Source organism: Aulonocara stuartgranti, assembly GCF_965226115.1.
Source record: "Aulonocara stuartgranti genome assembly, chromosome: 13".
In the NCBI taxonomy this organism is placed as follows: Eukaryota; Metazoa; Chordata; class Actinopteri; order Cichliformes; family Cichlidae; genus Aulonocara; species Aulonocara stuartgranti.
Window position 1 is genome coordinate 1,012,019 of NC_138949.1, and position 27,624 is coordinate 1,039,642.

The 27,624-nt window shown below is 43.9% G+C and overlaps 2 protein-coding genes across 4 annotated transcripts in view; one reads left to right on the plus strand and one right to left on the minus strand.

Moving 5' to 3' along the window:
- pcca (propionyl-CoA carboxylase subunit alpha) overlaps positions 1-18,841 on the plus strand; it is a 33,927-nt gene extending 15,086 nt beyond the window's left edge. The window contains exons 9-23 of the mRNA XM_082556856.1: positions 2,103-2,181; positions 3,194-3,296; positions 3,994-4,088; positions 6,770-6,920; positions 7,211-7,354; positions 7,708-7,782; positions 7,865-7,933; positions 9,374-9,449; positions 9,532-9,745; positions 10,170-10,272; positions 16,345-16,443; positions 16,757-16,810; positions 16,954-17,094; positions 17,974-18,051; positions 18,531-18,841. Coding sequence (XP_082412982.1) covers positions 2,103-2,181; positions 3,194-3,296; positions 3,994-4,088; positions 6,770-6,920; positions 7,211-7,354; positions 7,708-7,782; positions 7,865-7,933; positions 9,374-9,449; positions 9,532-9,745; positions 10,170-10,272; positions 16,345-16,443; positions 16,757-16,810; positions 16,954-17,094; positions 17,974-18,051; positions 18,531-18,599 — 1,550 coding nt within the window. The 3' untranslated portion in view covers positions 18,600-18,841. The remainder of the gene's footprint in view (positions 1-2,102; positions 2,182-3,193; positions 3,297-3,993; positions 4,089-6,769; positions 6,921-7,210; positions 7,355-7,707; positions 7,783-7,864; positions 7,934-9,373; positions 9,450-9,531; positions 9,746-10,169; positions 10,273-16,344; positions 16,444-16,756; positions 16,811-16,953; positions 17,095-17,973; positions 18,052-18,530) is intronic.
- Positions 18,842-22,591: 3,750 nt separating this feature from the next.
- piezo1 (piezo type mechanosensitive ion channel component 1 (Er blood group)) overlaps positions 22,592-27,624 on the minus strand; it is an 84,931-nt gene continuing 79,898 nt past the window's right edge. For all 3 annotated transcript variants that reach the window (XM_082557155.1, XM_082557154.1, XM_082557153.1), the window contains exons 52-54: positions 25,121-25,292; positions 23,919-24,060; positions 22,592-23,727 (exon numbers count right to left, since the gene is read on the minus strand). In XM_082557155.1, coding sequence (XP_082413281.1) covers positions 23,599-23,727; positions 23,919-24,060; positions 25,121-25,292 — 443 coding nt within the window. In that variant the 3' untranslated portion in view covers positions 22,592-23,598. The remainder of the gene's footprint in view (positions 23,728-23,918; positions 24,061-25,120; positions 25,293-27,624) is intronic.

Sequence of the window (27,624 nt, forward strand, 5' to 3'; positions counted from 1 at the left end):
ACGACACCTCCCACCCCTGCATGAGACTGTACGAGCACTGAGCAGCTCGTTCAGCAGCAGACTTTTACACCCGCAGTGTAGGAAGGACTATTACACCCGCAGTGTAGGAAGGACTATTACACCCGCAGTGCAGGAAGGACTATTACACCCGCAGTGTAGGAAGGACTATTACACCCGCAGTGTAGGAAGGACTATTACACCCGCAGTGTAGGAAGGACTATTACACCCGCAGTGTAGGAAGGACTTTTACACCCGCACTGTAGGAAGGACTTTTACACCCGCACTGTAGGAAGGACTTTTACACCCGCACTGTAGGAAGGACTATTACACCCGCAGTGTAGGAAGGACTTTTACACCCGCAGTGTAGGAAGGACTATTACACCCGCAGTTTAGGAAGGACTTTTACACCCGCAGTTTAGGAAGGACTTTTACACCCGCACTGTAGGAAGGACTTTTACACCCGCACTGTAGGAAGGACTTTTACACCCGCACTGTAGGAAGGACTATTACACCCGCACTGTAGGAAGGACTTTTACACCCGCAGTTTAGGAAGGACTTTTACACCCGCACTGTAGGAAGGACTTTTACACCCGCACTGTAGGAAGGACTATTACACCCGCACTGTAGGAAGGACTATTACACCCGCAGTGTAGGAAGGACTTTTACACCCGCAGTGTAGGAAGGACTTTTACACCCGCAGTGTAGGAAGGACTATTACACCCGCAGTGCAGGAAGGACTATTACACCCGCAGTGCAGGAAGGACTATTACACCCGCAGTGTAGGAAGGACTTTTACACCCGCAGTGTAGGAAGGACTATTACACCCGCAGTGTAGGAAGGACTATTACACCCGCAGTGCAGGAAGGACTATTACACCCGCAGTGTAGGAAGGACTTTTACACCCGCAGTGTAGGAAGGACTTTTACACCCGCACTGTAGGAAGGACTATTACACCCGCACTGTAGGAAGGACTATTACACCCGCAGTGTAGGAAGGACTATTACACCCGCACTGTAGGAAGGACTATTACACCCGCAGTGTAGGAAGGACTATTACACCTGCACTGTAGGAAGGACTATTACACCCGCAGTGTAGGAAGGACTTTTACACCCGCAGTGTAGGAAGGACTTTTACACCCGCAGTGTAGGAAGGACTATTACACCCGCAGTGTAGGAAGGACTTTTACACCCGCAGTGTAGGAAGGACTATTACACCCGCAGTGTAGGAAGGACTTTTACACCCGCAGTGTAGGAAGGACTATTACACCCGCAGTTTAGGAAGGACTATTACACCCGCAGTTTAGGAAGGACTTTTACACCCGCAGTGTAGGAAGGACTTTTACACCCGCAGTGTAGGAAGGACTTTTACACCCGCAGTGTAGGAAGGACTATTACACCCGCAGTTTAGGAAGGACTTTTACACCCGCAGTGTAGGAAGGACTTTTACACCCGCAGTGTAGGAAGGACTTTTACACCCGCACTGTAGGAAGGACTTTTACACCCACACTGTAGGAAGGACTTTTACACCCGCACTGTAGGAAGGACTTTTACACCCGCACTGTAGGAAGGACTATTACACCCGCACTGTAGGAAGGACTTTTACACCCGCACTGTAGGAAGGACTTTTACACCCGCACTGTAGGAAGGACTATTACACCCGCACTGTAGGAAGGACTTTTACACCCGCACTGTAGGAAGGACTTTTACACCCGCACTGTAGGAAGGACTTTTACACCCGCAGTGTAGGAAGGAGCGCTACCAAAGGACATTGTGACCAGCAGCTGTCAGACTCTATTACACAGTTTAACATAATCTTACTCATCACCTGTTTAATTGACATATCACATGTTTGTAATTGCTGATACTCATTTGCATCTTGTTTGTACACTGAATATTTCACCAGGATCATTCATACCCCCTACACACACACACACACACACACACACACACACACACACACACACACACACACACTACTTTAGGTCTATATTCCTCCTGCTATAAGAGCTGTGTAACACCCACAGCTGTGTAATAAAGTTTCATTCTGTTCTGTTGCCTGACTGTGAAAAATGCACCTTTGCAGTTGTTTTGTTTTGTTGCCAGGTTACCCTGTGATGATCAAAGCTTCTGCAGGTGGAGGAGGGAAAGGAATGAGGATTGCTTGGAACGATGAGGAGACGAGGTATTGTACTTGGTCACGTGCTCAGTATACACGAGCCCATCAGCTACTCTGTCAGTGCGCCCCAGGGCAGCTACAGTGTTGCTATCACCAGTGTGTGTGTGAATGGGTGAATGACTGAATGTGGTGCTTTGGGGTCCTTGGGGACTAAGTAAAGCGCTATACAGATACAGGCCATTTACTATTTTTTAGTAAATACACACTCAATTATGTGTTGAACAAAACGTAGAAGTAATTGTTTTTATTATTACAAGCATTGCTTATGTAGTAATGACTTAAAGTACTCTACCTCAGGTAATACTGTACAGTCTTATATTGCAAATATAAGGACTAAAGCTACTGCTATTAGCTCGTACGTCTGCAGCTTATGGAAGATGCTCGTGCAGCGTCTTCTGCTCACATTAGTTAAACTCTTTGATCTTAAGTAGCTCCAAATACCACAGTTAAAATACTATTGCCCCAAACACTGATTCAGCCCCTAGTTAAACTAGTGGCCAGAAATGTGTGGGCCTTTTCCACTAGTAGCTGCTTGGGTCAGTTCAGGTTTGTAGGGTTTTCCATTAGATGGTAGTACCTGGTACCAGGCCGGAGTCTCCCATTGTCATGATGTTTGTTGTTTTGGCAGCGTTGCTTTAATGACCCCAAGCAAATGGTACTCCACTGTAATGGAAAACAACCAGAACAGATGGAGTGGGTGCTAGTGGAAAAGAGGCATTAGTGAGCTCTGAAGTTCTTCCAGAACACTATACAAACTCATTGGATAACCTAACAACACAAGCAGTTATATTATACGACATTAAACAGTCCAGGTCTTCCTTTTTGTTTCGTCCCCGTGTGTTTTACAGACGTTAGTCAAAATCACCTGTTGTTGCTAAAGTTATTCATTCAGCTCCTTGTGCTCTAAACTGAAGCTTATTTACTTACTTAACTGTTTTCCTGTTGTTACTTGTAGACCAATGGAAAGTCTGTATTTGCTCTTTAAAACTGCTGTGATCTGTGGGTGTGCTGTTAACAGGGAAGGTTTCCGGTTCTCATCGCAGGAGGCAGCATCCAGCTTTGGAGACGACAGGCTGCTCATTGAGAAATACATAGACAACCCCAGACATATAGAGATTCAGGTATATCGACTGTCTACACTGATCTCCTTTAACTTTGATGGATACATGAAAGCCAAAAGAGCAAGCGGAGGTGACTCTTTGATTCCTAAACTCCTCGTCTCAGCTCTAGATTCACTGAAATAGAAACAAACTGCACGACAGTCTGTTCAGTCGAGTCGAGAGGAGGCTGTTACCTAACAGCTCTCACAAAACGCCATCTCACAATGCACCACGCAAAGAAGCTCGAAGAGTCAGAAGGTCACACTGCCTCCTGTGAGTCAGACATGCAGCAGGCCTGCACTAATAAGACCGTGAACAGAGCGAAGCGTAGCCTAACGACTCTCCCTCTCTGCTGAGACTGCAGACGGGAGGCAGAGTTTGGCTGAATCCAGCCTGAAAAGTTCGTAGGCCACAGCTGCCCTAAATGAACAGTGTTGGTATTTAACAAAATCATTAACATTTTACAAAAACCTGAAAAATAGGAAAACACGTGATTATTGTTTGACTAAGATGCTGAATGGTTTTCTTGCATTCCTGAAGAGAAACATGAGGATCACTGTACCAGCTCACATCTGAGGATCCAAGTGTGAATTTGGTGTTTTTTATTTTAATAAAGTTTTTAGATTTCAAAGAATAATTTTCTGGACTTTCTAACATGCAGGCATGTTCAGCGACATGTGTAAACCACATAGTGTGTTGACTTGAAAACCTGTTTCAGGTGTTGGCTGATAAACATGGAAATGCTCTGTGGCTCAATGAGAGGGAGTGCTCCATCCAGAGGAGGAACCAGAAGGTAGTGGAAGAGGCGCCCAGGTTAGTGAGACGTTTTTGGGCTTCGCAGTTATTTGTTTCTGTAAAGAACCCACGACAGACCCGACGACATCTTTATTGACTCGGTTGTTGTTCACACAATCGACTCAGTCGGCTGCAGCTTTCCAGCTCACAGCCCGACTCGCATCACAACAACGATGTACTGACAGACAGCACAGCCTTTGTGCCGGCGAGGCGTGATTGCAGATGCCGTGCAGGTGCGTCCATCTTCCCTGCAGCGGCACCGCAGACCACGCCCCACCACAGCTTCAAATGGACATACAGCAAGTAAATAGTAAACAAACTGGTTGTTACATGGCGCTTTTCTGCTCACTCAAAGCGCTTTAATTAGTTTTTACTCATTAGTCAATTAGTAAAACATGGAGATGAAACATGGGGAGATTAAAATCTTGTCATTAAATGTCAGCGGTCTGGGAAACTCTGTTAACGGTTAGAATTATGACTGAACTAAGAAAGGGGAGGACACAGATATTTAAATAATGAAAGTACTCCCCCTGCTGGAAAGAAGCTGTCATTACTGTACTTCCCAAACCAAGAACAGACAAACACGAAATATGTCAAAATTATAGAGCAATCACTATCCTGAGTGTAGCGTATAACACATGCACCTCTATAATATCAAACGGGGTTTGTAAGGCACAGACAATATGAGGAGCACATTACATGTAATACAGAGAATACAAGGAAATCAAATATCAGCTGCCTGGATCAGTTTAGATGCAGAAAAATCATTCGACAAAGTTAATCATCTGTTTAACATTAGGAAGATTTTGATTTAATGAAAAGGCCATTCAGTGCATTAAAGCGATTTATACAAATCTCACTGCTAGATTAAAACGAATGGCTCGCTAACTGAAAGATTCCACTTGGATTAGACAAACTCAATCACAGGAATAGAAATCAGTCAACAGAATCATGCAGCTTGTTCGTGGATGATATTATGATATATCGTTTAAAATAAACAGTGCAATCCTTTATGAAATCCTTTTAAATCACTAAAATATCCTGAGGGCAACATGACTAAAAATACACCAAAGCTGTATGAAGCAAACAAAGACTTGGCAGGATGGTCTACCTGCCTTTAGTGCCAAACTAGGCTCCATAAAAATGAATATCCTCCCACGCCTGCTGTACCTGTTCTTATCTCTATTTAATTTCAATTCAATTATATTTTATTACAGCAAATCACAGCAACAGTTGCCTGAAGGTGCTTTATATTGTAAGGCAGACCCTACAATAACACATACAGAGAAAAACCCAACAATCATATGAGCCCCTATTAGCACCACTTTGGTGACAGTGGGAAGGAAAAACTCCCTTTTAACAGGAAGAAACCTGCAGCAGAACCAGGCTCAGGGAGGGGCGGGGCCATCTGCTGCAAGGTTAAGGGAGGAAGACAGAACAAACACCCAGTGCATCATGGGAAAGCCCCCAGCAGCCTAGGCCTATTGCAGCATAGCTAACAGAGGATTCGGGGTCACCTGCTTTTTCAAAAGGAAAGTTTGAAGCCTGATCTTGAAAGTAGAGATAGTGTCTGTCTCCTGAATCCAAACTGGAAGCTGGTTCCACAGAAGAGGGGCCTGGAAACTGAAGGCTCTGCCTCCCATTCTACTTTTAAATACTCTAGGAACAACAAGTAGGCCTGCAGAGCGAGAGCCAAGTGCTCTAATAGGGTGATATGGTACTACAAGGTCATTGAGACATTATTTGACATTTCTGTAAGGCTACTTTGGTTTCACATCCACTTTTGTTTCTTCCAAAGCTTTTTAGAGGCTGCATCTGTGGGCTGCTTCCCCTGTACATGGAGCTGCTATCAAGTTCTATATAATTACAAAAATGTTTAGTCCGCATGCTTATTGACCTCCACTGTGGTCTTTGTATGTCCATGGTTGTATTTCTTACTGTTTGATAGTTTTTGTGTTTTTTATTTTTAAATGTATTTAGAGCCAAATTAAGAAAACACTTAGCAGGCGGAGTTCTTACTTCCCTGATTTCTTGCTTTCCTGCCCACATTAGTCTGGTTTAGTTACACACACACACACACACACACACACACACACGGTCTGTTTTTAATCACGACTGAGTGTTACAGAACTCTGCATTAAATCAAGTGTCAAAGCAAAGTGGAATCATTCAAAATGATAACGTTGTTGTAGCTCTAATCTGTTGTGCTTTATTTTCATAGTCTTTAAAGGTTTTTAATTTTAACAGGATGGGTTATCTCGTTAATTATCATTAATTTCCTTCCTTCCTCTTTTTCTTCTTCTTTGATATTGACTTCTCATTGTGTCCTCCCCGACTAATTTGCTGTTCCTTTGGCATATTTACTCAGAGTTTTGTGCCCTTATTTTAGTTTGCAGGGAAGCAACGTGGTCCTCCAAAGTAATCACAGATCAGCCTGTGACTCGTGGAGTTTATCTCCGTCCTCATCTCTCCCACAGCTGCCACAACGCCGTCCATGTCAGAGAAATGCCTCAAAAAATGTTTTGTTTTAGCCTGTACGATGGAGCGAAGCAGCAATCAGGTGTAAAATAATCAGCAATAAAACACAGATTTTTAATTTTGCTCTTCAATAATTTGCAATGAAAGGTGGCTGGAAGACTCGAGCTGTTTGTTTTTGTTTCAGTGAAACGAGTTTGAGCTTCTGTGTCGTGTCCATGCAGTACTTTCCTGGACCCAGTCACACGACGGGCAATGGGTGAGCAAGCAGTCCAACTAGCCAAAGCTGTGCAGTACTCCTCTGCTGGGACTGTGGAGTTTCTAGTGGATTCTAAGAAGAACTTCTATTTCCTGGAGATGAACACACGACTACAGGTTCAGTTCCATTTTATTTATATGTATGACAAACAGTTGCCTCAAGGCGCTTTATATTGTAAGGTGGAGACCTTCACCTTCAGGTCACCTGATCCAGCCCTAACTATATGCTTTATCAAAAAGGAAAGTTTGAACCCTTCTCTGAAAACTAGAGAGGGTGTCTGTGGGCCCTCACAGGGAAAAATAAAGCCTGCTGTTCCTACACTCGAGCAAACTCACTGAGATAAGGCAGAGTTTGACCCTGAGCTGAATCCTGTCTGTACTTCATAAACTGCTTATTTTTACTCCAGGTGGAGCATCCAATTACAGAGTGTATCACTGGCTTGGATCTGGTGGAGCAGATGATCAGGGTTGCCAAGGGTTACCAACTGCAGCACACACAGGAAGATATCCCAATAAATGGCTGGGCCATTGAGTGCCGTGTCTATGCAGAGGTAGGTGTGTGTGTGTCTGTGTGTGTGTGTGCACCTGTAATGGTAACTGAGATCACATGAACCTTACTCGTTTACTTTACCACACAGCTTTGCAAACATAGTTGAAAATACAGCACATAAAATATGAAGATGATCCTTTATTTTGCTAACGTTGGGACTGCAGAAAATATAAAAGCAGTGCAATAATTAAAAAATAATTTAAAGCCTTTGTTTAAAGACAGCATCTTTGTTTTGTTTTATTTTAGTTACATTCAGTCAAACTTGTCGTTGCTCGTTGTCCGCCGACAAGAATCATTTCTGAGTGAAACACGAATAAAAGTAAAAACACCCAAAAATCCTGTTTCCTCTGGTAGGACCCTTACAAGTCTTTTGGTCTTCCTTCCATTGGACGCCTGTCTCAATACCAGGAGCCACTCAACCTTGACAAAGTGAGTCGATCAGTCAGTTTTCTTTTTAAACACGCGGTCTGCCGGACGCTGTCGTTTCCTGGCTCACTCTGCTTTCCTCCAGGTCCGTGTAGACAGCGGCATTCAGGAGGGAAGTGACATCAGCATCTACTATGATCCCATGATCTCTAAGGTCAGTGATATATTGGATACAAAATGTAACCATTCAGTTCCAAAGTTTATTTGTATCAGATCTTTGAAGGAGGTCGCTGCTTCACAGATGACTGCTGGTAAGACGGCTGTCGCAAACTCCCTTTACTCGTGGGCCACATACAGCCGTGGGCCAGACTAGTAAAAGTCCTCTTTCTGTCACCGTAAACAAGTTTCTGTGTTTTCTACATTTAATCCTGACCAAAAAAGATAAATACAATGATAAAAATGAAAAGGTTGAGCGATGTCAGTCGTGCACGTTAACGGCACTCAGTCAGGCCTTCAGTAAGAGTCACGATATCACGATGCCAGAGGTCAGACAGCTTTCAGGATGGCAACAGAAGTCGGTCACTTACAGCAACCAAGGTTTGTAGAGGAGCATCTCTGAATGCACAACATGTTGACCCGTGAAGCAGATACAGCAGCAGACGACCACGCCACCTGCCGTGTCTGTCAGCTAAGAACAGGAAACTTAAGGCTACAGTGTGCACAGGCTCACCAAAACTGCACAAAGCTGAAAAGTGTTCCCTGGTGACCAAGCTTGTTTAAGGCTGGGGGGATATTTTATTGGCAGTCTTTGGGCCTCTTAGCACCACCCGAGCATCATTTAAACACCACGCCAACCCGAGTGTTGTTGCTGACGATGTCCATCCCTTCATGAACACAGTGAACCATCTTCTGATGGCGAGCTATCCTGCTGGAAGCAATCGTGTCACCAAGCTCGGATCATCTCAGTCTGGTGTCTTGAATATGAAGATGAGCTCACTGCACTCAGATGACCTCCACGCTCATCAGGTCTCAGCCCAGCGGATGTGGTGAAATGGGAGACTCACATGATGCTGTTGTGTCAGTGTGGACCAAAATCTGAGGATTGTTTCCAGCACCTCGTTGAATCTAGTGTACGGCTGAGGACACAGTGGGTAAGATGGGGTGTTTGTGGAGCAGGTCGTCTACTAATCAGAAGCTCGGTGCTTCAATCCCTGCTCCAGCCTGCTTGCCAAAGTGTCCTCGGTCAAGGTACCGAACCCCGAGTTGCTCTTGACACGTTCATCAGAGTCTGTAAGTGTGAACGTTTGATAGAAAGTGGTGTAGTTGCTTGTGTAAAGATTCTTATTCAGCACTTTTCTGCTCTCAGTACTCAGCCCTTGAACAGGAATTGTGCTCATCACTTAATATACGACAGGACGATACCAACATGCACCGCGTATCCAGGAATTAAACACCTTACATTAAATCAGTGCATGTGTTTAAAAGGAAACGGGTGAGAAAATTTCACCTGTGTGCTCTGTGAGGGTGCAGGTGCTCATTCTCAGTTATGGGATGTTCTGTTTCTCTAGCCATGTTAGTGATGATTCACAGCAGCTCCTGATGACTTGACTGGTTCAATAATAACATATTAATATTCTCTGATATCAATTTGTAGCTGATTACCTACGGAGCTACACGAGCTGAAGCTCTTGGTAGGATGGAGGACGCTCTGGATAACTATGTGATCAGAGGTGGAGTACATGTTCGTAGTCTGTCACTAAAACAACATTTGTTGGGTTTTATTTCTCTAAAGTTGGATCGTTTTCTTTCCAGGTGTGACCCACAACATTCCTCTCCTGCGAGAAATCATCACTCATCCTCGCTTTGTCTCTGGTCACATCAGCACCAACTTCCTCCCAGAGGTTTACCCTGATGGCTTTAAGGGCCATCAGCTAGAGGCAGATGCAAAAAGGGAGCTGTTGGCATCAGCAGCAGTGCTCTACATCGCTGCTGAGCTTCGTTCAGCAAAGGTCCTCAGCACCCAGAGGTGAATGCTGCAGTACTTGTTGCTTGGTGCTACGTGATGGGATTCTTGGGAGAAAGTAATAGGGCTGGAGTTGTATCCTAAATCAAAGTGCAGTCGATCACGGTTCAGCCTGAGTGGACTGGCATTTATATAGCTGTTACTGAGCACTCACAGTACTTTTAAACTACAATCCACATCATCTCTTTCATACACACCAGCAGATTTTCATATACTGCATGATATTTTGTTGTCTTAAACATTAAAGTTAAAGTTCTTATAATAAAGGGCATTATTATTAAAATTAACTTGTCAGTTTCGTTTTAGCACGTCTGACATCTATAGATCCAAACCATTATTCTGTGTCCCATCTCTCAGTTATGGGGTCACTGCGTTAGCTGACCTCAGGAGCAGCGATGAGGCCTCGGTTAAAGTTTGTTCATTTCAGGGTGGCCTCCACTCCTGTGGAATGCAGCCACTGGGAGCTGTGTGTGGAGCTGGGTGAGGAACGCCAGGATGTGCAAATCAGCAAATCAGGAACTGTTTATACTGTGAGTATTAAAGCACATCTGTTCTCGTTCATTCTTGCTGTACTAGAAAGCTGAGAAAAGGACAAACCTAAGTATGTCTGTGAAGGTTCTCAGTCATCCAGGTCATCGTAGTCAAAGGAGCTTGCAAGGAAAGCGTCTGGACTTCTTTTCACTTTAGAGGAGTGAAAGAAGCCATCTACGTCCACTGTGAGCGACCATCTTTGAACAGAGGCGGGGTTTACGACACAAACTGTCTGCCATCTATAATCCAGTTTTGAGATCCCTCCCCAGACGCCTTAACACCCACTCACATCCTGGGCCATCTGACCTCAGGAAATCAAATGATAAGGTGGGGCCAGGTTTCACAATGAACACACCCGAAACTCTGGCTGATTGGGACCCACGCCCAGTTTCACACCTTGGCTCAGCCGATTAGAGGATCATCAGGGGGTCCTTTTGTCCCTCTGTGGGGGGTCACTCCCACTAGGTTTAAATCTGGGACTCTCCACCATTTGACCTTAGAACTGAAGAAGCTTCTCAGATGAGAGGTGAAACGTCTTCAAGCAACTTAAAGAAGTCCAGACGCTTTCCTTGCAAGCTCCTTTGACGACAAACGTAAGTAGTGAATATGGCCATCACAGCAGATGGCCCCGCCCCTCCCTGAGCCTGGTTCTGCTGGAGGTTTCTTCCTGTTAAAAGGGAGTTTTTCCTTCTCACTGTCGCCAAAGTGCTGCTCATAGGGGGTCATATGATTGTTGGGTTTTTCTATGTATTATTGTAGGATCTACCTTACAAAGCAGCTTGAGGTGACTGTTGTTGTGATTTGGTGCTGTATAAATAAAACTGAAGTGAATTGTGAGCATACACAGAAGTGTTAAACAGACGGGCAGGTCTGGCCTGTTCCAGTTCCTGATTTAGCCTTCTGTAAAAAGGTGATACCTGTCTTGATGATATAACGTTATAAGCTTTCACTGTTTTCTGTTCCTTTATAATTTTACTAACTTGTTGACTCTTGTTTGTGAAGAATAATAATGTGTGGTGTGACCTTTTTACTTACAAATATGTACAAAGAACACTGAAGACATTCACTTTCAGTTTGAGTTCAGAACAGTTGGCAGGAGGCTCCATCTGTACTGTAAGTGCAGTGATAGAGGAAACCCAAAATCGCACAGTCCACTATCAACAGCACTTGGTGAGGAAAAGCTCAGACAGAAGCTGCCATCTGCTGTGACTGGTTGGCTGAGAGGGGAACTGATGGGTACAATTTATCACACGCAGCAGCGGTGTGTATAGACCTGGGGAGGGAAGTCCTCCAGTCTGAGCCCACAGCAGCATTACTGAGAGCTGGATCACATGACCCTGATCCATGGTGACTCCTAACGAGGCTTTATGAAAAAGGAACGTCCATCCATCCATCCATCTTCATCCACTTTATCCGAGGCCAGGTCGCGGGGGCAGCAGCCTAAGCAAAGAGGCCCAGACCTCCCTCTCCCCAGCCACCTCCTCCAGCTTATCCGGGGGAATACCAAGGCGTTCCCAGGCCAGCCGAGAGATATAATCTCTCCAGCGTGTCATGGGTCTGCCCCGGGGCCTCCTCCCGGTGGCACATGCCTGGAACACCTCACCCAGGAGGCGCCCAGGGGGCATCCTTGTCAGATGCCCGAACCACCTCAGCTGGCTCCTTTCGATGTGGAGCAGCAGCTGCTCTACTCTGAGCCCCTCCCGGATGGCCGAACTTCTCACCCTATCTCTAAGGGAGAGGCCAGCCACCCTTCGGAGGAAGCTCATTTCTGCCGCTTGTATCCGCGATCTCGTTCTTTCGGTCACTACCCACAGCTCGTGGCCATGGGTGAGGGTAGGGACGTAGATCGACCGGTAAATTGAGAGCTTCGCTTTTACACTCAGCTCTCTCTTCACCACGACGGACCGGCGCAGCGTCTGCATTACTGCAGCTGCAGCCCCAATCCGTCTGTTGATCTCCGGTTCCCTTCTCCCATCACTCGCGAACAAGACCCCGAGATACTTGAACTCCTCCACTTGGGGCAGGAACTCATCCCCGACCCTGAGTGGGCACTCCACCCTTTTCCGGCTGAGAACCATGGCCTCAGATTTGGAGGTGCTGATCCTCATTCCCGCTGCTTCACACTCGGCTGCGAACCGTTCCAGTGCGAGCTGGAGGCCCTCACCCGATGAAGCCAACAGAACCACATCATCCGCAAAAATCAGAGATGAGATTCTGAGGCCACCAAAGCGAAAGCCCTCCACCACTTGGCTGCGCCTAGAAATCCTGTCCATAAAAATTATGAACAGAACCGGAGACAAAGGGCAGCCCTGGTGGAGCCCATCACCCACCGGGAACGAGTCCGACTTATTGCCGGCAATGCGAACCAAGCTCTTGCAATGGTTGTATAGGGATCGAATGGCCCGTAGCAATGGGCCATACACCCCATACTCCCGCAACACCTCCCACAGGACACCCCGAGGGACACGGTCGAATGCCTTCTCCAAGTCCACAAAACACATGTAGACTGGTTGGGCAAACTCCCATGCACCCTCAAGTATCCTGGAGAGGATAAAGAGCTGGTCCAGTGTTCCGCGACCAGGACGAAAACTGCATTGTTCCTCCTGTACTCGAGGTTCAACTAGCGGACGAACTCTCGTTTCCAGCACCCTGGCATAGACTTTCCCAGGGAGGCTGAGGAGTGTGATCCCCCTGTAGTTGGAACACACCCTCCGGTCCCCTTTCTTGAAGATGGGGACCACCACCCCGGTCTGCCAGTCCACAGGTACTGCCCCTGATCTCCACGCAACATTGCAGAGGCGTGTCAACCAGGACAGCCCTACAACGTCCAGAGCCTTCAGGAACTCGGGGCGGACCTCATCAACACCAGGGGCTCTGCCACCAAGGAGTTGTTTAACTGCCTCAGTGACCTCTCCCCGGAAATTGGCGGGTCATTCCCCTCATCCCCAGACTCTGCTTCCTCCTCGGAAGACGTGTCAGTGGGATTCAATCAATCAATCAATCAAAGCTTTATTTGTCACAAGCAGGTTGCCCTGCAGTGACAATGGGACCCCCCCCCCCCCGACCTTGCACGCATAACACAGACATCACATGGGGTTACAAGTCGGAGATCGGTAGCATTACAGAAAAGAACACTGAAATGTACACAACAACGGGAGGGTACAAGAGGAAAAAAAGAGACCTCCACTCATGCTGTGCTTCCATGGTAGGACAGCACGAGAACAGGAAACAAAAAAACTCCTCTGCACAAAAAAAGCACATGAATGGCCACAGCACAACATTGTGAAAGACATGACAAGCCACAGGGTTGGGTAGGGGATATCATAACACAATAAACACAGTGTGCACATCTGATCTGGGACTGCTGCAATCTTTCGACTGCACCGCCAGCTGACCCGATGTCCACATCATGGGGGAGGTAAGCATCGAAGGCGTTAGAAGGGGAGGGGGGATGAGTGAGTGATTATCAGTGTAAGTATGTGTGTGTGTGCGTGTCCATAGTTCAGCTGAGACAGTGTCCTTCGCCCTATCAGGCTAAGTAAACAGTCCTCCAGCCAATCCAGGTGGCCTTGCATGGGATGGGAAGAATAGTCATCACACAGTCGTTTTCAGGGAGTGATTGTTCGGCTCCAGCCTTGGGCCTGCAGCTGGCGCCGTGGTGGTGTCCGCATTACGATGTTGATTTTGTTGATTTTTCATGCAAGCAGCCCAGGAGAATTTCAAGCTGCTCTTTAACACTCTGACACTGGTCTCGCAATCTCCCGTTGGAGAGCCGCGAGCCTCCCCATGATGGTATCAAACTTCTGTTCCATGGTGTTGTCATTCTTTTGATTCTGAGACCTCACAACTGCAGTGATCCGTTCCGCGATGTGTTCCAACTTTCAGCCCGCCGCCTCTCACCAGGGGCAACTCCAGACTGAGACAGAGTCCAGCCCCTCTCCAGGAGACTGGTTCCAGAGCCCAAGCCATGCGTAGAGGTGAGCCCGACTATATCTAGCCGGTACCTCTCAACCTCACGCACGAACTCAGGCTCCTTCCCCACCAGAGAGGTGACATTCCATGTCCCTATTGCCAGTCTTGGCAGCCGGGGGTCAGTCCGCCAGGGCCTCCGCTCCTGGCCGCCACCCGGCACACAATGCACCCGACCTCTATGGCGCCTCCTGCGGGTGGTGGGCCTGTGAGAGGATGGGCCCATGTCTCCTCTTCGGGCTGTGCCCGGCCGGGCCCCATGGACTAAGGCCCGGCCACCAGATGCTCGCCCTCGGGCACCCTCCGACTGTCTCCAGGGCGGGGCCCCGGTAACCCTATCCTGGGCAGGGTAAACTGTTCCCTCGATGTTCTCTTCATAAGGGTCTTCTGAATCGCTCTTTGTCTGGTCCCTCACCCAGGACCAATTTGCCATGGGAGACCCTACCAGGGGGCAAAAGCCCCCAGACAACATAGCCCCTGGGATCCCTGGGACACACAAACCCCTTCATCACGATAAGGTAGCGATTCAAGGAGGAAAAAGGAACGTTTTAAGCTTAATATTGTGACCTTTTCACAGTTTCGCCCGGTTCGTAGATTGCTCAGGCCTCCAGAAAGAACACCGGCGACTCAGTAGTCAATTCCCAACACTTTTATTAATCCACACTCATTGATCACACCTATTGATTACACCTTCTAGAAGGGAGATGTACAGGACCCCGGAACTCCTCTGCAGATCTCAACTCCTTTGTCTGTTACATGCAGTTTTGTATCAGTGACCCCCCTTCTAAACCCTCTACAAGGTGCCATAAAACTAAGTACTATGTTTACATACTTTCGTGTGTGTGTGTGTGTGTGTGTGTGTGTGTGTGTGTGTGTGCGCGCGAGCCTGTGAATGCCTACATGTGCGCGTTCCCGTGTGCCTATATGAGTGCTCGTGTGTGACTGTGTGCGCATACCTGTGTTTATATGTGAGTGCACATGAGTGAGTGTGCGTGTGGATGTGTGTGCGTGACAGTTAAAACACTGTGGGGGTAGGTGACTCCCTAGAGGTCATAAAAACCCATCTCCCTTCCAGACCACAGTTATCCAGTTACAAATGTTGAGACCCCCACCCAAACATCCTCTGGGGAATTTCCACTCAGTGGGGAAGGGGTCTCCTACAATCTACTCCTACGTTCACAACACAATGAGCCCTTTATTATATTAAGGGCAGTGTCAGTGTCTCTACAATAGTTCTACATTCTATGATAACACATTTCTAAACTCTAAATCAGCTAAACATTCTACAATATCAAGACTAGAGATGGTGTCAGTCTCATCAGTCCACACTGGGAATTCCACGGTGGGTCTGATTAAATGTTATCGCTAGTTAAAGTCCTCGGCTTAGCAGACCTCTAACTCAGCTTGGCTACAGAGCTGGGGTTGTCCTCTTAGTGATGAGGTGAGATGTCCCAGTTTAGGGTTGGGTTTGTTTGTTCATCTAGATTTAAAAAACAAACTATTTTTCCTGGCTTTCCACTCCACCTTACAAAATATCTGCTTTTAATGCACATTTAAAAATTATATCAAGGAGTCAAACTTCTGCTCTTTTTCAGAGTATCCAGTATGCAGTGAGGAAGTAATACTGGTAACATGATAACTGACCTCTGTGGCAGCAAAGTTTATCTACACTGTGTCAGGAGACAGAAACAGAGCATAGAAAAAAGTGCTTTTGCAAATGGGAGTAAATGGGTGAACGAGGCAAGTTACAACGAGTAGAAACGAGCTAAAAAAGAAGCAGTACGTTCACACAGCAGGTCGAAAATAATCACTACTTTAAATTCAGTTACTTGACCTTTTACATAGAAACGGAGCCATGGGGTGGCAAGCAGGGGAAAGGGTGTATCTAATAAAATGGCAGGTGAGTGTATTTGACTGCAGATTAAGTTTAATATGAATTTAAAGATTAGTTAATAGGAATTCAAGCCAGAATTTGTCTTGATTGGAAAGCTATTGGTGATCATCAGAAGTCCCGATTCATTCAGATAATAAAACAACAGTGTGAGCATTGTGTGATGTGAAAGAGTGGCTCTCCAGTTAGACTGTGTTAACTGTGTCTGCAGGTGGAGATAGATGGAGCGAAGGTGGAAGTTTGGGGAGCGTTGAATCTGGCCTCCCCATTGCTGCCACTCACAGTCAACGGCACACACAGAATGCTACAGGTAACACACAGCTAAGTGTTGGTAAAGAGACCTCAAACGGATTGGAGCCATGGTGATATGGTGGAAAAGTGGTAAAACCAAAATGTCTGTCCATGTGGTGCAGCTTTTATCAGTGCACTCAGTTACTTCATGCCTCATTCCTGCCTGACCCTCTGAAGACGCAGCAAGTTTTTTTAAATAGTTTTTAAACTGGGGGACACCGGCGTCTTGGCAGAACAAATTTAGAACAGAAATGTGCTAAACTCACCAGTAACAATAAAATAATGAAAGATGTCAGCTGTAATACAGATAACGTATTCTCTCTTTTTTATAGTGCCTTTCCAGAGATGCTGCAGGAGTGATTGTCCTACAGTACCTGGGCACCTTGGTAAGACTGAATAATTCAAAATGTAGGCTAGTGGCTGTATGTATGTATGTATGATCAGAAGAACTTTCCATGTTATTGATATATTGCAGTGCCAAACATCCCACTGTTCCCCATACGTTTCTTTTTCTTGTAAATATATATAGTTTAAGGTTCGAGTTCTGTCCAAGCTGGCTGCAGAGTTGAACTCCTACATGCCAGAAAAAGCTTCAGAGGACACGAGCAGCATCCTGCGTTCACCGATGCCGGGAACAGTTGTGGCTGTATCTGTCAAACCTGGAGATACGGTAACACATTCCAATATGTACACATCGTTTAAATGCTGTTTAATGAGTTCATAGTTCATAATGGGGGAAAGCCTGTTGTAGTTGACATGTTGCTGGTAAGACTGTGCAGATGTGCAGAAATGATTAAGATTCAACATTATTTTAATTCTTAAGCATAGAATCAAAGTTTAAGTTGGTGAGTTTTTGAATGCATGCTGCAGCCTGTGAGTGTATTTTGACATTTCATGTTCTTATATATTCATAGATTAGAGTCACTGAATGTTGTTGGGCGTTATTTTAAATGTATGGGGTTTTTTTCTCCCTCTGCAATCACACCAAACAGTTTTACTCCAAAACTAGACTGTTTTATCTGTTTAATCCATGTTTTTATCTTCAGTTCACTCACATTACTCTGTCAGGTTCTCATAATTGTCCATGTTAACATTATTCATATTCCTCAGAAACTGGCGATGCTGCCCATCTTTCACTACCAGCGTAATGCTTAAATGAGGTCAAGCACCCTGTGTATGAATGGGTGAATGAGGCATGTTGTATAAAGAGCTTTGACTGCTCAGGTAAAGTAGAAAAACACTATAAGACCAGGTGAGCCAGGAGATTGAGCCTATCAGTGAAAAGAAAGGAAAACCATTATTTTTGCAGTTAACAAAATGCCATCAGTTTGTCACAAGAAACATTTGGAGTCTACGTGCTGCCAGTCTCTGTTCAACAGGGCTGTCGCTCCTCGTAGATGGCAGCCTGAGCTTCAAATAAATCTCTTGAATATGCGCATGTTGACAAATGGTGCACGGAAGGCAGCAGGAGTAGCTTTTAGTCATCCCTTCTTAAACATTTACATTTACAGTTAAGCCATTGCTTTTACACACTCTGTTTTTTTTTTAGGTTGCAGAAGGTCAGGAGATTTGTGTAATTGAAGCCATGAAGATGCAGAACAGTTTGACTGCTGTCAAGCAAGCAAAGGTAACAGGAAATGTGACAGTTACTCCCATCACTAGATTTCAGTAGTATTATCTAGGTCGGGGGGTCAAACTCCGGTCCTCAAACGCTGGTTTCTTCAAACTTCTCCATGGTTCCTGCTGCAACACACCTAAATAAAATTAATATGTGATTAGCAAGACTCTACAGTGACCTGACTGCATGCTGAGGAGGCAACCCCTAACCCTACTCAAGTAAATTTAAATATATATATATAAGTAAATGTTTTTAGAAAAATGTACTTCTAAAAGTTTGTTTATTGCACTCATGAGCTGCTGTAACATGAATCAAATGGCTGAACTGCCACCTCAGCATTCAGTCAAGTTCTAGTCCAGACAGACATCGGCCCTGAAAGACTGGAGTGTGACATCCGCAATCCAGAGCATAGAGTTTAAGTGGTGTGTTTGTAAAACTGTAAATGCATTATTTAAAGTTTGTGTTTAACTGCACGTGTGTCCTTACAGGTTAAGAGTGTCCACTGTAAGCCGGGCGAGACTGTGGGGGAAGGAGACCTGCTTGTGGAGCTGGAATAAAACATGATCTGTTCCCTTTGACATGTGACTTGTGTGAACTGGGACAGATGGAGTTGAACTGTGTCACAATGTTGGTGTGGGTGCTCACACAGTTGTCTTGTGTCTTTGATTCAGCTGACTGTTCCAATTACTCTGTTGTACTTAGGTTTTACTGCTTAATAGATATTGTTGTTGGTAGGCCAAACATTGAAATTTGGATGAACTGACTGAGAAAAATAAACAAACTTTTCCAAATAAAATAACTTTCAGTTTTTGTTTTTCTTCACACACAACAGTTGCCTCAAGGCACTTTATATTGTAAGGTAAAGACCCAAGAATAATACAGAGAAAACCCAACAATCACATTTTCCACTTTGAGCAAGCACTTTGGCGACGGTGGAAAGGAGAAACTCCCTTTTAACAGGAAGAAACCTTTGGCAGAGCCAAGCTCAGGGTGGGGCGGGGCCATCTGCCATGATTGGTTGGGTGTGAGCAGGACAACGACACGCTGTGGAAGAGAGGCAAAGATTAATAATTAACAGAGTGGTGTATACAGTTCATTTGCTATTTATCTAGGGATTGAAGAGTAACGCAATTTCTATTCTCCGTATGTCCTGTACATGTGGAAGAATCGACAAATAAAGTTGACTTTGACTTTGACTTTGACTACACAGTAAGTGAAATAGAAACACAAACTGGGATTTGATTCAATAGAAGAGGAACCTGGAACCTAAGCTAAGGGTTGTTTCCCATTCTAATTAAATACCCCAGGACCCACAGAGAAGCCTGCATCTGTATGCAATGACACAGTACGATGAGCTCTTTAAGATAAAAGTGACAGTAGTCCAGCCTGGAAAGCATGCTAGCAAGCTAGGAAGCATGTATAATGTAAACAGAATTGGTCCTAGCACTGAACCCTGTGGAACTCCATAATTAACCTCAGTGTGTGAAGAGGACTCTCCATTTACATGCACAAACTGGAGTCTATTAGATAGATATGATACAAACCACTGCAGCGCAGTACCTGTAATACCTACAGCATGTTCTAATTGCTCTAATAGGATATTATGGTCGACAGTATCGAACGCTGCACTGAGGTCTAGCAGGACAAGCACAGAGATGAGTCCACTGTCAGAGGCCATAAGAAGATCATTTGTAACCTTCACTAAAGCTGTTTCTGTGCTGTGATGAGCTCTGAAACCTGACTGAAACTCTTCAAATTCCTGCATTCCTTGTAGGGGGTGACGGATTACTTCTATGAAACAGTCGTGTAAGATCACTTGGTGATGGTGGAAGAGAAACATACATCTCAAACAATTTTTATGTTGTAGATCTAAACATTTCTGAGTGCAATAATTGTAGTTGATGACCTTTGGTTTGTGTCCAAAGATATAACAATACCCTGCCTTTCCAAAAACAAGGTTAATAGCTCTTTGTGAATCACTTTTAGATACTCATCTAAATTGTGTTTTTCTACTATGTGTGTTTCCTTTTTTTTAAGGAGACACTGCAGAGTATGCTGAGTCATGCTAGGGTTCCAGCTAATAACTGTTAATCATCTTAGTGTAGAAAATGTTGTTTATCAAACTGCATTATCTTTGTTTGCTTTTAATGTAACAAAATAAAAGGTAACATCAGAAGTCTGTTGCTCTGGTAACGAACAGAAACCTTGTTTCTCTCATTTCAAGGTTAACAACCTCTGAATTTTCATCACTCATGGTCTCAGGGAGGTCTAAAGTTGTTTGTAGTGTCTGAACATGTTCAGGTAAGTAAATACAACAAAAAGCTCTGAAACCTGTGGCAAAAGTGAGGAACCTTAAAGGCCGGTGGCCTCTAAAGGCCTCTATGCAAACCAAGATGTGAAGGATGTCGTTTTCAGTGGGAGAAACGTTTCGTCGCTCATCCAGGAGACTTCTTCAGTCTCAGCTGACTGCAGGTTTCCAACCTTATAAACAGCACATTTGCACAATGACTGCAGCTCCACTGACTAACAATGGACTACCATTCACAGCTTTCTGAGTACATAGTACATAGTGAGTACATTAAAGTACTCTTAAGGTTAAGAGGGGGGACAAAGTAGACAATTGTTTTGAGTGATGTACTCAGAAAGCTGTGTTTCTGTTTCCAGCAGACATAACCTTTGGCAATGTGCAACAATCAGAGTAAACGGTTGAGGACGTCTGGAAACAAACACAGAGCCGTTTCCTTGTTGAGAATATTGAGCATTAAAGTTTCTATGAGTCGAGGTTAGACGCGTGATTATCCTCTTATTGGGGAAAATGTCTTTGTCCAGAACCACGTGGGAACATGAAATGGATCATTTTCTGCTGTAACCCACAAACTAAACGGTAATGTACCCACACCCATCTTTCACTTTTTCACTACAGTAAAACATCACAAGTCCGGTTATTTGAAACAATCACTGGATCTGCTCTCGACGCTGCCTTGGCACCTGAAGTTGTTCTTGGGGAAGCAGAACAAAGAGGGTCGCTGGGCAGCCATGTTGAAAATCAGCATTGTCCCCTTGCAGCAAGAAGGTCTAATTTCCTGGCCGGCTTGGCCGTTTCTTTGTCATGTTTACGTGTTCTCCTTATGCCTGTGCTATATTGTTATAATAAGGTCCAACAGGTCACAGCCTCTAACACATAGGTGTCAAACTCTGGCCCGCGGGCCAAATTTGGCCCGCAGCCTAATTACATTTGGCCCGCGAAGCCACACCAAATGACTATTAGAGCTGGCCTGCTGGTATTATACAGCTAATATATATATTGTTAGTATTAAGCTTGGCTTGTTCCATATTCAGTTTTTCAGCAAAACGTGTCCATAAGAAGAGATTCATTCTTATATCTGGAGGAAGATTTTTTTTTTCAATAAATATTAACGTTAGCCCGCGACTTTGTTCCAGTTTTGAATTTTGGCCCACTGTGTATTTGAGTTTGACACCCCTGCTCTAACAGCTCTGCAGTGTTTTATGGGGACAAACCTTGCTAATGCCTAATGTTTTGCCCAGAACCAGAGCCAGCAATTGTGTTTCAGTAAATAAAATTTACTGGCATCTGCTTCCCATAAAGGGACACAAATAATATTTCACATTCACACATCTGGACATTTCAGAATGGTCAGTTAACCTAACATGCATGATTTTAGACTGAGTGAACCCATGTAGGCATGTAAGGAAGAGGACTCCCTTAATATCATTATTTGTATTATAATTTGTACAGCACTTTATTTAGATTTAAACATAGGTTTGCACATCAGTAACATTTGCACACAAGAGGTTTAATTATTTATTGAATATTTATTGAGTATTTTAATGATTAGCAGGTAGCCTTTTGTTCCGGCTCCTGCACGGCTGCTCCTCATCAAGAAATGTGGTGGTTGTCTGTGAGGAGGAAAGGATTGTTACTGGGAGCAAATAAGGCCTACTATGAAGGAGAACTAATGCAAATGCGCGTGCAAAGTCTAACGCACTGCAAAGAAGTAGCTGCTGAGATGAGATTACTCACCTGTCTTTCCTGTGTCCTCTCCAGGATGTTGGGCCAAATGTTTCCCGGGGTCCAAACACCATTTAAAAGTTCCGGGAGAGGCAAAGGGAATCTTTGTGCATGGGGTTTTTGGTGTTTCTTGAATAAATATTAAATATTTATTTAATAAAATGGTGTATCGTAGAATGTTGGTGGAACGTTATAATTGGAAAACTCACCTGACATCGTTTAGGCCACTTAGAACACACAGGAGGACTTCTTCCTATGTTCTGAACCTTTCAGTTGTCAGCTACTATAAGACGCTTGAATTTACAATATCTTTCTTATCTCAAGAGTAATCTCTGACAACTTATGATAACAAACATGCTGGAGTTCAGACTGAACTGCTCTTAAGTTTTAACCCCCCCAAAATAGAACATCCATATTAGCATCCATGTTCCTTCTTCAACGATGAAAAGTAACTTTCTGTTTAAATGACACCATCGCAGATTCAGCCCATTTGCCAGGTCGTAAAAACCAAGAACTCTATTTTTGTAGAAACAGGTACTTTTAATATCTAAAAACAAAGAGAAAACATATGCGCTCTCCACCTGAAAGTAAAGAAATGGTTGTTTTGTAAAGACAGCGTGGAACAGCAAAAACCTGTCACAATGGGTTTGATATCTATGGCAACAATGTTTGCATGAACAGAATAAATAGTGACAGTTTTTTAACCTGGAAATTTAGTGTTTTATGATGTATATTTCACCATAATGTATAAACAGGTGTTGTACTAGTGCTTAGTTGCACAGACATTCTGGCACCAAGTTAATTCCAGGGGGTTCACATGAACTGACTTCATATTTGGCAGACTGTTTGTCAGCGTCATGCACAGCATGGTCGTACACATAAAAACATCAGTTACAGAATCCCAGAGCTGATGAGGACAGGGGGGTGTGGCCTGATGAGTCCAACTTATCAGTCAGTTCATCGAATGAATCGTTCAGGATTTGCAGTCTTGTAGTGTATTTGTTCCAACCCTTTTAAGCTGTTTGCATTTTTGTAAATGATGGTAATTTAATGAAAAAGAGCTAGTTAACTTAAAATAGTGACCAGCTGACATACTTCTAATTTATAGTTTGCATATTTTGATGTAGCATAGAGACTTCAGCTGCTTCTTCTTATCATCGGTTTTTGTCTGCAAAATGACTCCACCTACAGTGTAACGTGCACACACACATATGCACACAACATGATATGACAGATTTTGCCTTCCAGGGAAATGATGTCCAGCTTTGCACAACAGATATGAACTGCAGTTCCACTCTCATTCCTGTCCACTCTGTACTGAGTATACTGAAGTTGTCAGAGAGCTGCAAATATGCCACAGCATGTGTCCCACAGAGGAGGGTTAGGGTCTGTGTGTCTGCTGGTGTCCACTTGGTAAGTGTGGAGTGTTCTCAACAATCCCCTTCCGTGCATTGTCTCCTGGAGATCTTTGCATTTGTGCTTTACTGTAGTTTATCCCAGGGAAACATGATTTCTCAGGCAGTCAATCATTGCCCGTCTCGGTGTTGACTGATAATGTCCCGAGTCCATTTGATCATAGTCTCAGGAGATCGATAGAGAAAGATCAGTTTGGAGTAAAGTTCCTCTTCTAACTCCAGTTCCCCTGTCTCACGCACCTGAAACACACAGACGTTTAGTCGACATGGATTTTAAAGAATCGCAGCTCCAGACACGACTGTGTGTTTTTGTAGTTTCAATGTGTATGTGTGCGTTTAGCAATTTGGAAATACTAACTTTAATTATTCTCTGTTATTGGTGAGTCTACATTAAATGCATGTGTGTTATTATACATGCAGCGCACACTTACCAAGAAGATATCAGTGCAGAGCTTGAGAATGCGGTCCACACAGGGCAGCTCCTCAAACATGATGGAGTGGGAGATCTCACTGAAGAAGCCACGGACAAACTTCCCAATGACTAAGACCACAGACACATACAGCCCCATGATACTGAAAAGAAGGGGGAAAATTACATTACATTATATTTTATTTATATCTATCTATCTATCTATCTATCTATCTATCTATCTATCTATATTCATTCATTCAGTGGTCCCCGTGGTAATCGGAGCACTAGGTGCGGTGACTCCCAAGCTAGGCGAGTGGCTCCAGCAGATCCCGGGAATAACATCGGAGATCTCTGTCCAGAAGAGCGCAGTCCTGGGAACAGCTAAGATACTGTGCAGGACCCTCAAGCTCCCAGGCCTCTGGTAGAGGACCCGAGCTTGAAGGATAAACCGCCCGCAGGGGCGCGAGGGGAATTTTTTTAATGTATTTATTTTTATTACATGTTTACACTGAAGTCAGCTAGTAAAAGAAACCAAACTTTAACTTATAACAGCATTTTAGTTTCCTGAATGCAATTATAACGTCTTAACAGCTCTATAGAGATCAAGCACCTTTTTTGTAAAGCAGCACTGCGAGTAAACAGAAAGAGACTCACAGTTATATCGAGATTATTTGGTCTTAATGACAACTCAGATTACACCTTTAAACATTCATTCACACAGTGCTGTTTTCGTCACATCTTTAAGGACTTTGTCTGCCCGCATACAGTTATGAAACACTAATTAACCTCACGTGCATGTCTTTGGATTGTGAAAGCTAGAGAACCCCAAGGAACCCCCACAAGCATTAGGAGAACATACAAAGGCTGCACAGCGATGAGCCTGCTCGCTGTGAGGCAACACACAGTAGCACCTCGTTAGAGCACTTCACACTGCAGGCTTACATAAAGCATTTAAAGCCTGTTCCTGCTGGAGGTTTCTTCCTGTTAAAAGGGAGTTTTTGCTTCCCACTGTTGCCAAGGTGCTTGCTCATTGGGGGTTCATATGATTGTTGGGTTTGCTCTGTTTCCTTTGTATTATTGTAAGGTTTACCTTACAATATAAACAGGCAATCATTGTTGTGATTTAGTGCTATAAAAAAATTGAACTGAACTGTTTCAGTTGCATGAATGTTTTTGCTGACTGATGCCCAGAACTCCTACATTCGTAGTTGTGTTTCTTACCCGTATCCTGCCAGAAAGCCCAGGCTGGGAGGACTGACTTTGTCACTGAATATGACCATGGGTAGTACACCACACTGTGAGGAGTCACAGTTCGCAATAGCAATGTCCCACCACTCCTGGTTCCCACTGCTATTTAGTGACAGGGTTATATCCATGTATCCAGCTTCATTACCTATAAGACAACAATCTGTTTCTCAATATCACATATGTTAAGGAGTAAAATATCTGGATGCTGACATCAAGCCTGTGACTGTTTTATTTTGCCTAGTGTTTGAGGTATACTCCAAATACTCCAAATACTCCAAATACTCCAAATTTGGGGATTTTGAGTTGGAGCATGGATGGAAAGCCTGTGACCCACAGATGTAGATTTGCTACAACTCTGTGAGGGATTTGCAGTTTTTTACTGAACTGTTGTGATGATTTATCAAAGGATCTTTGTTCCACATACTCACTCCTGTGACTGTAATGCTGTGATATTTTACATTAGTCCTTACTAACCACCAGTGTTGGTCAAGTTACTTGAAAAAAGTAATCAAAACTAATTACTGATTACTTACCCAAAAAGGTAATCCCGTTACTTTACTGATTACTTATTTTCAAAAGTAATTAATTACTTAGTTACTTAGTTACTTTTTAAAAACAGGATTTACAACCTGAAGAGGTGATAAAGTGATAGATCTTTCAGCCCAATTCTACTTTTTCTGCATAATCCATCATATAAATGTAATCAAATGGAAAAGTCTCTTTTTAAAACTTGTTTTATTAGTTTTAATCTTTTAATTTTATGCATCAAGCAAACATTTAATTATATGCAACATTCTCTGACTGGAAGAAATTAGTTTAACATTTAAACCTATTTTCTGCACATTCCAGCACATAAAATAAAATATTTTGTGTGTTTACACTCAGTCTTTCAAATAGATGCAAGTAAAACACAGCAGAAAATAAATAAAGTCAAAGACTCAGCGGTCCTGTTGCTCTATTTTCACCTGTAAAGCAGGAGTGGGGTAGGCGGAGGTTTACCCTGGTGCAGGTGTGCCGCGGTCAGTGGAAGAATCCGCGAGTTTCTCTGTGAGTTTCCCATTACGTCGTAGCTACTCGGTGCTTGTTGGAAGTTTAGGGGTTTTTTTCGCTGTAAAAAGAAGTTTTCTTCCCACGCACAGCGGACACTAATGTTTTTGTCACTTTTTATGGAATCAAACTCAAAGTAAGGTCAGTACTTCCACGCTTTAAACGCTGCACGCTCATACTCTCTCTGCACTCGATATGTGATCCATTGTTGATCTGCACACAGCTGTTGTCACTAACGTCGCACTCGCTTACGTCACTGTCATGAGACGTTCTCGCAGAAAAATCACGGTTTTAGTAACGCAGTAACGCAGCGTTCCTACGGGAAAGTAACGGTAATCTAATTACCGTTTTTGCAATAGTAATCCCTTACTTTACTCATTACTTGAAAAAAGTAATCGGATTATAGTAACGCGTTACTGCCCATCTCTGCTAACCACTGGCTCAGGTCATGATGAGTCGGCATTAGACGTCCTGCATGTTGTGGGGCAAATACTTGTTTGCTGCTTTGTACATTATTTGTGCAGCTCCAAGGTCGACCGAGTCTTTAAGTTTAGGAGTATTTCTTTTAATAAAAAGTGTATTTGATGGTTTATGCATGTTGAGCGCATACTGGATTTGTGTTTTATAAGCATTTCCCCAGATATCACACAGAAGGTCATGCAAGCAGGTATGATTGAACAATATAGAATATATGATGTTTGCAGTCTTTGACTTTAAAAAGAATTTGCAAGAGACTTTGATGTTTTGGCTTTAATACGATCACTGCGGGACATCCGGAGTAGTTTGTGATGCATCATGACCAAGAGATTTGATTATAGATTTTCTACGGTGTCTTTCATTGTTTTCTAGTAGTAGAATCTGTATGATCCCGAAATATTATGAATTTTGTTTTACTCAGATTCATTGTTATTATATTATCTCATAGCGTTATAGTTTAAAACCTGGTCTTCAGCTTATTGCATTTTCTACTTCATTCAGATGCTTCCACAACACACTAAGCAATACTACTTTCAATGTCTTTGAAATTGGAGAGATGTCATTAATGTGCATTAATGTGACTCCTCCACACCCGTATGTGTGTAGTTTGTTAAGTACGGGTTTTTGATCGACTGTATCAAATGCTTTTTTAAGCTGTAAGAACACTCCCACAGCATATTCTTTGTTTTTGGCAGGAGTGTATCTACAAACATATTGAGATCATGTGTTGTGGTTATGTTGGTTCTAAAGCCACAGTGTTGCATACAAAACATTGTTTTTTGTGACGCAAACTATTTGTTCCAGTATCTTAGAGGAGTGCAGATGTTCATCTCCAGCGTTGTATATCAGCACAACCTTTCCAGGGAATAAACCGTTTGCAGTGCAGGTAAATGTTTTCACCTTATGTCCAGTGATGTCTTTGACTAAATCCATATCAAAGCCATCATAACCCA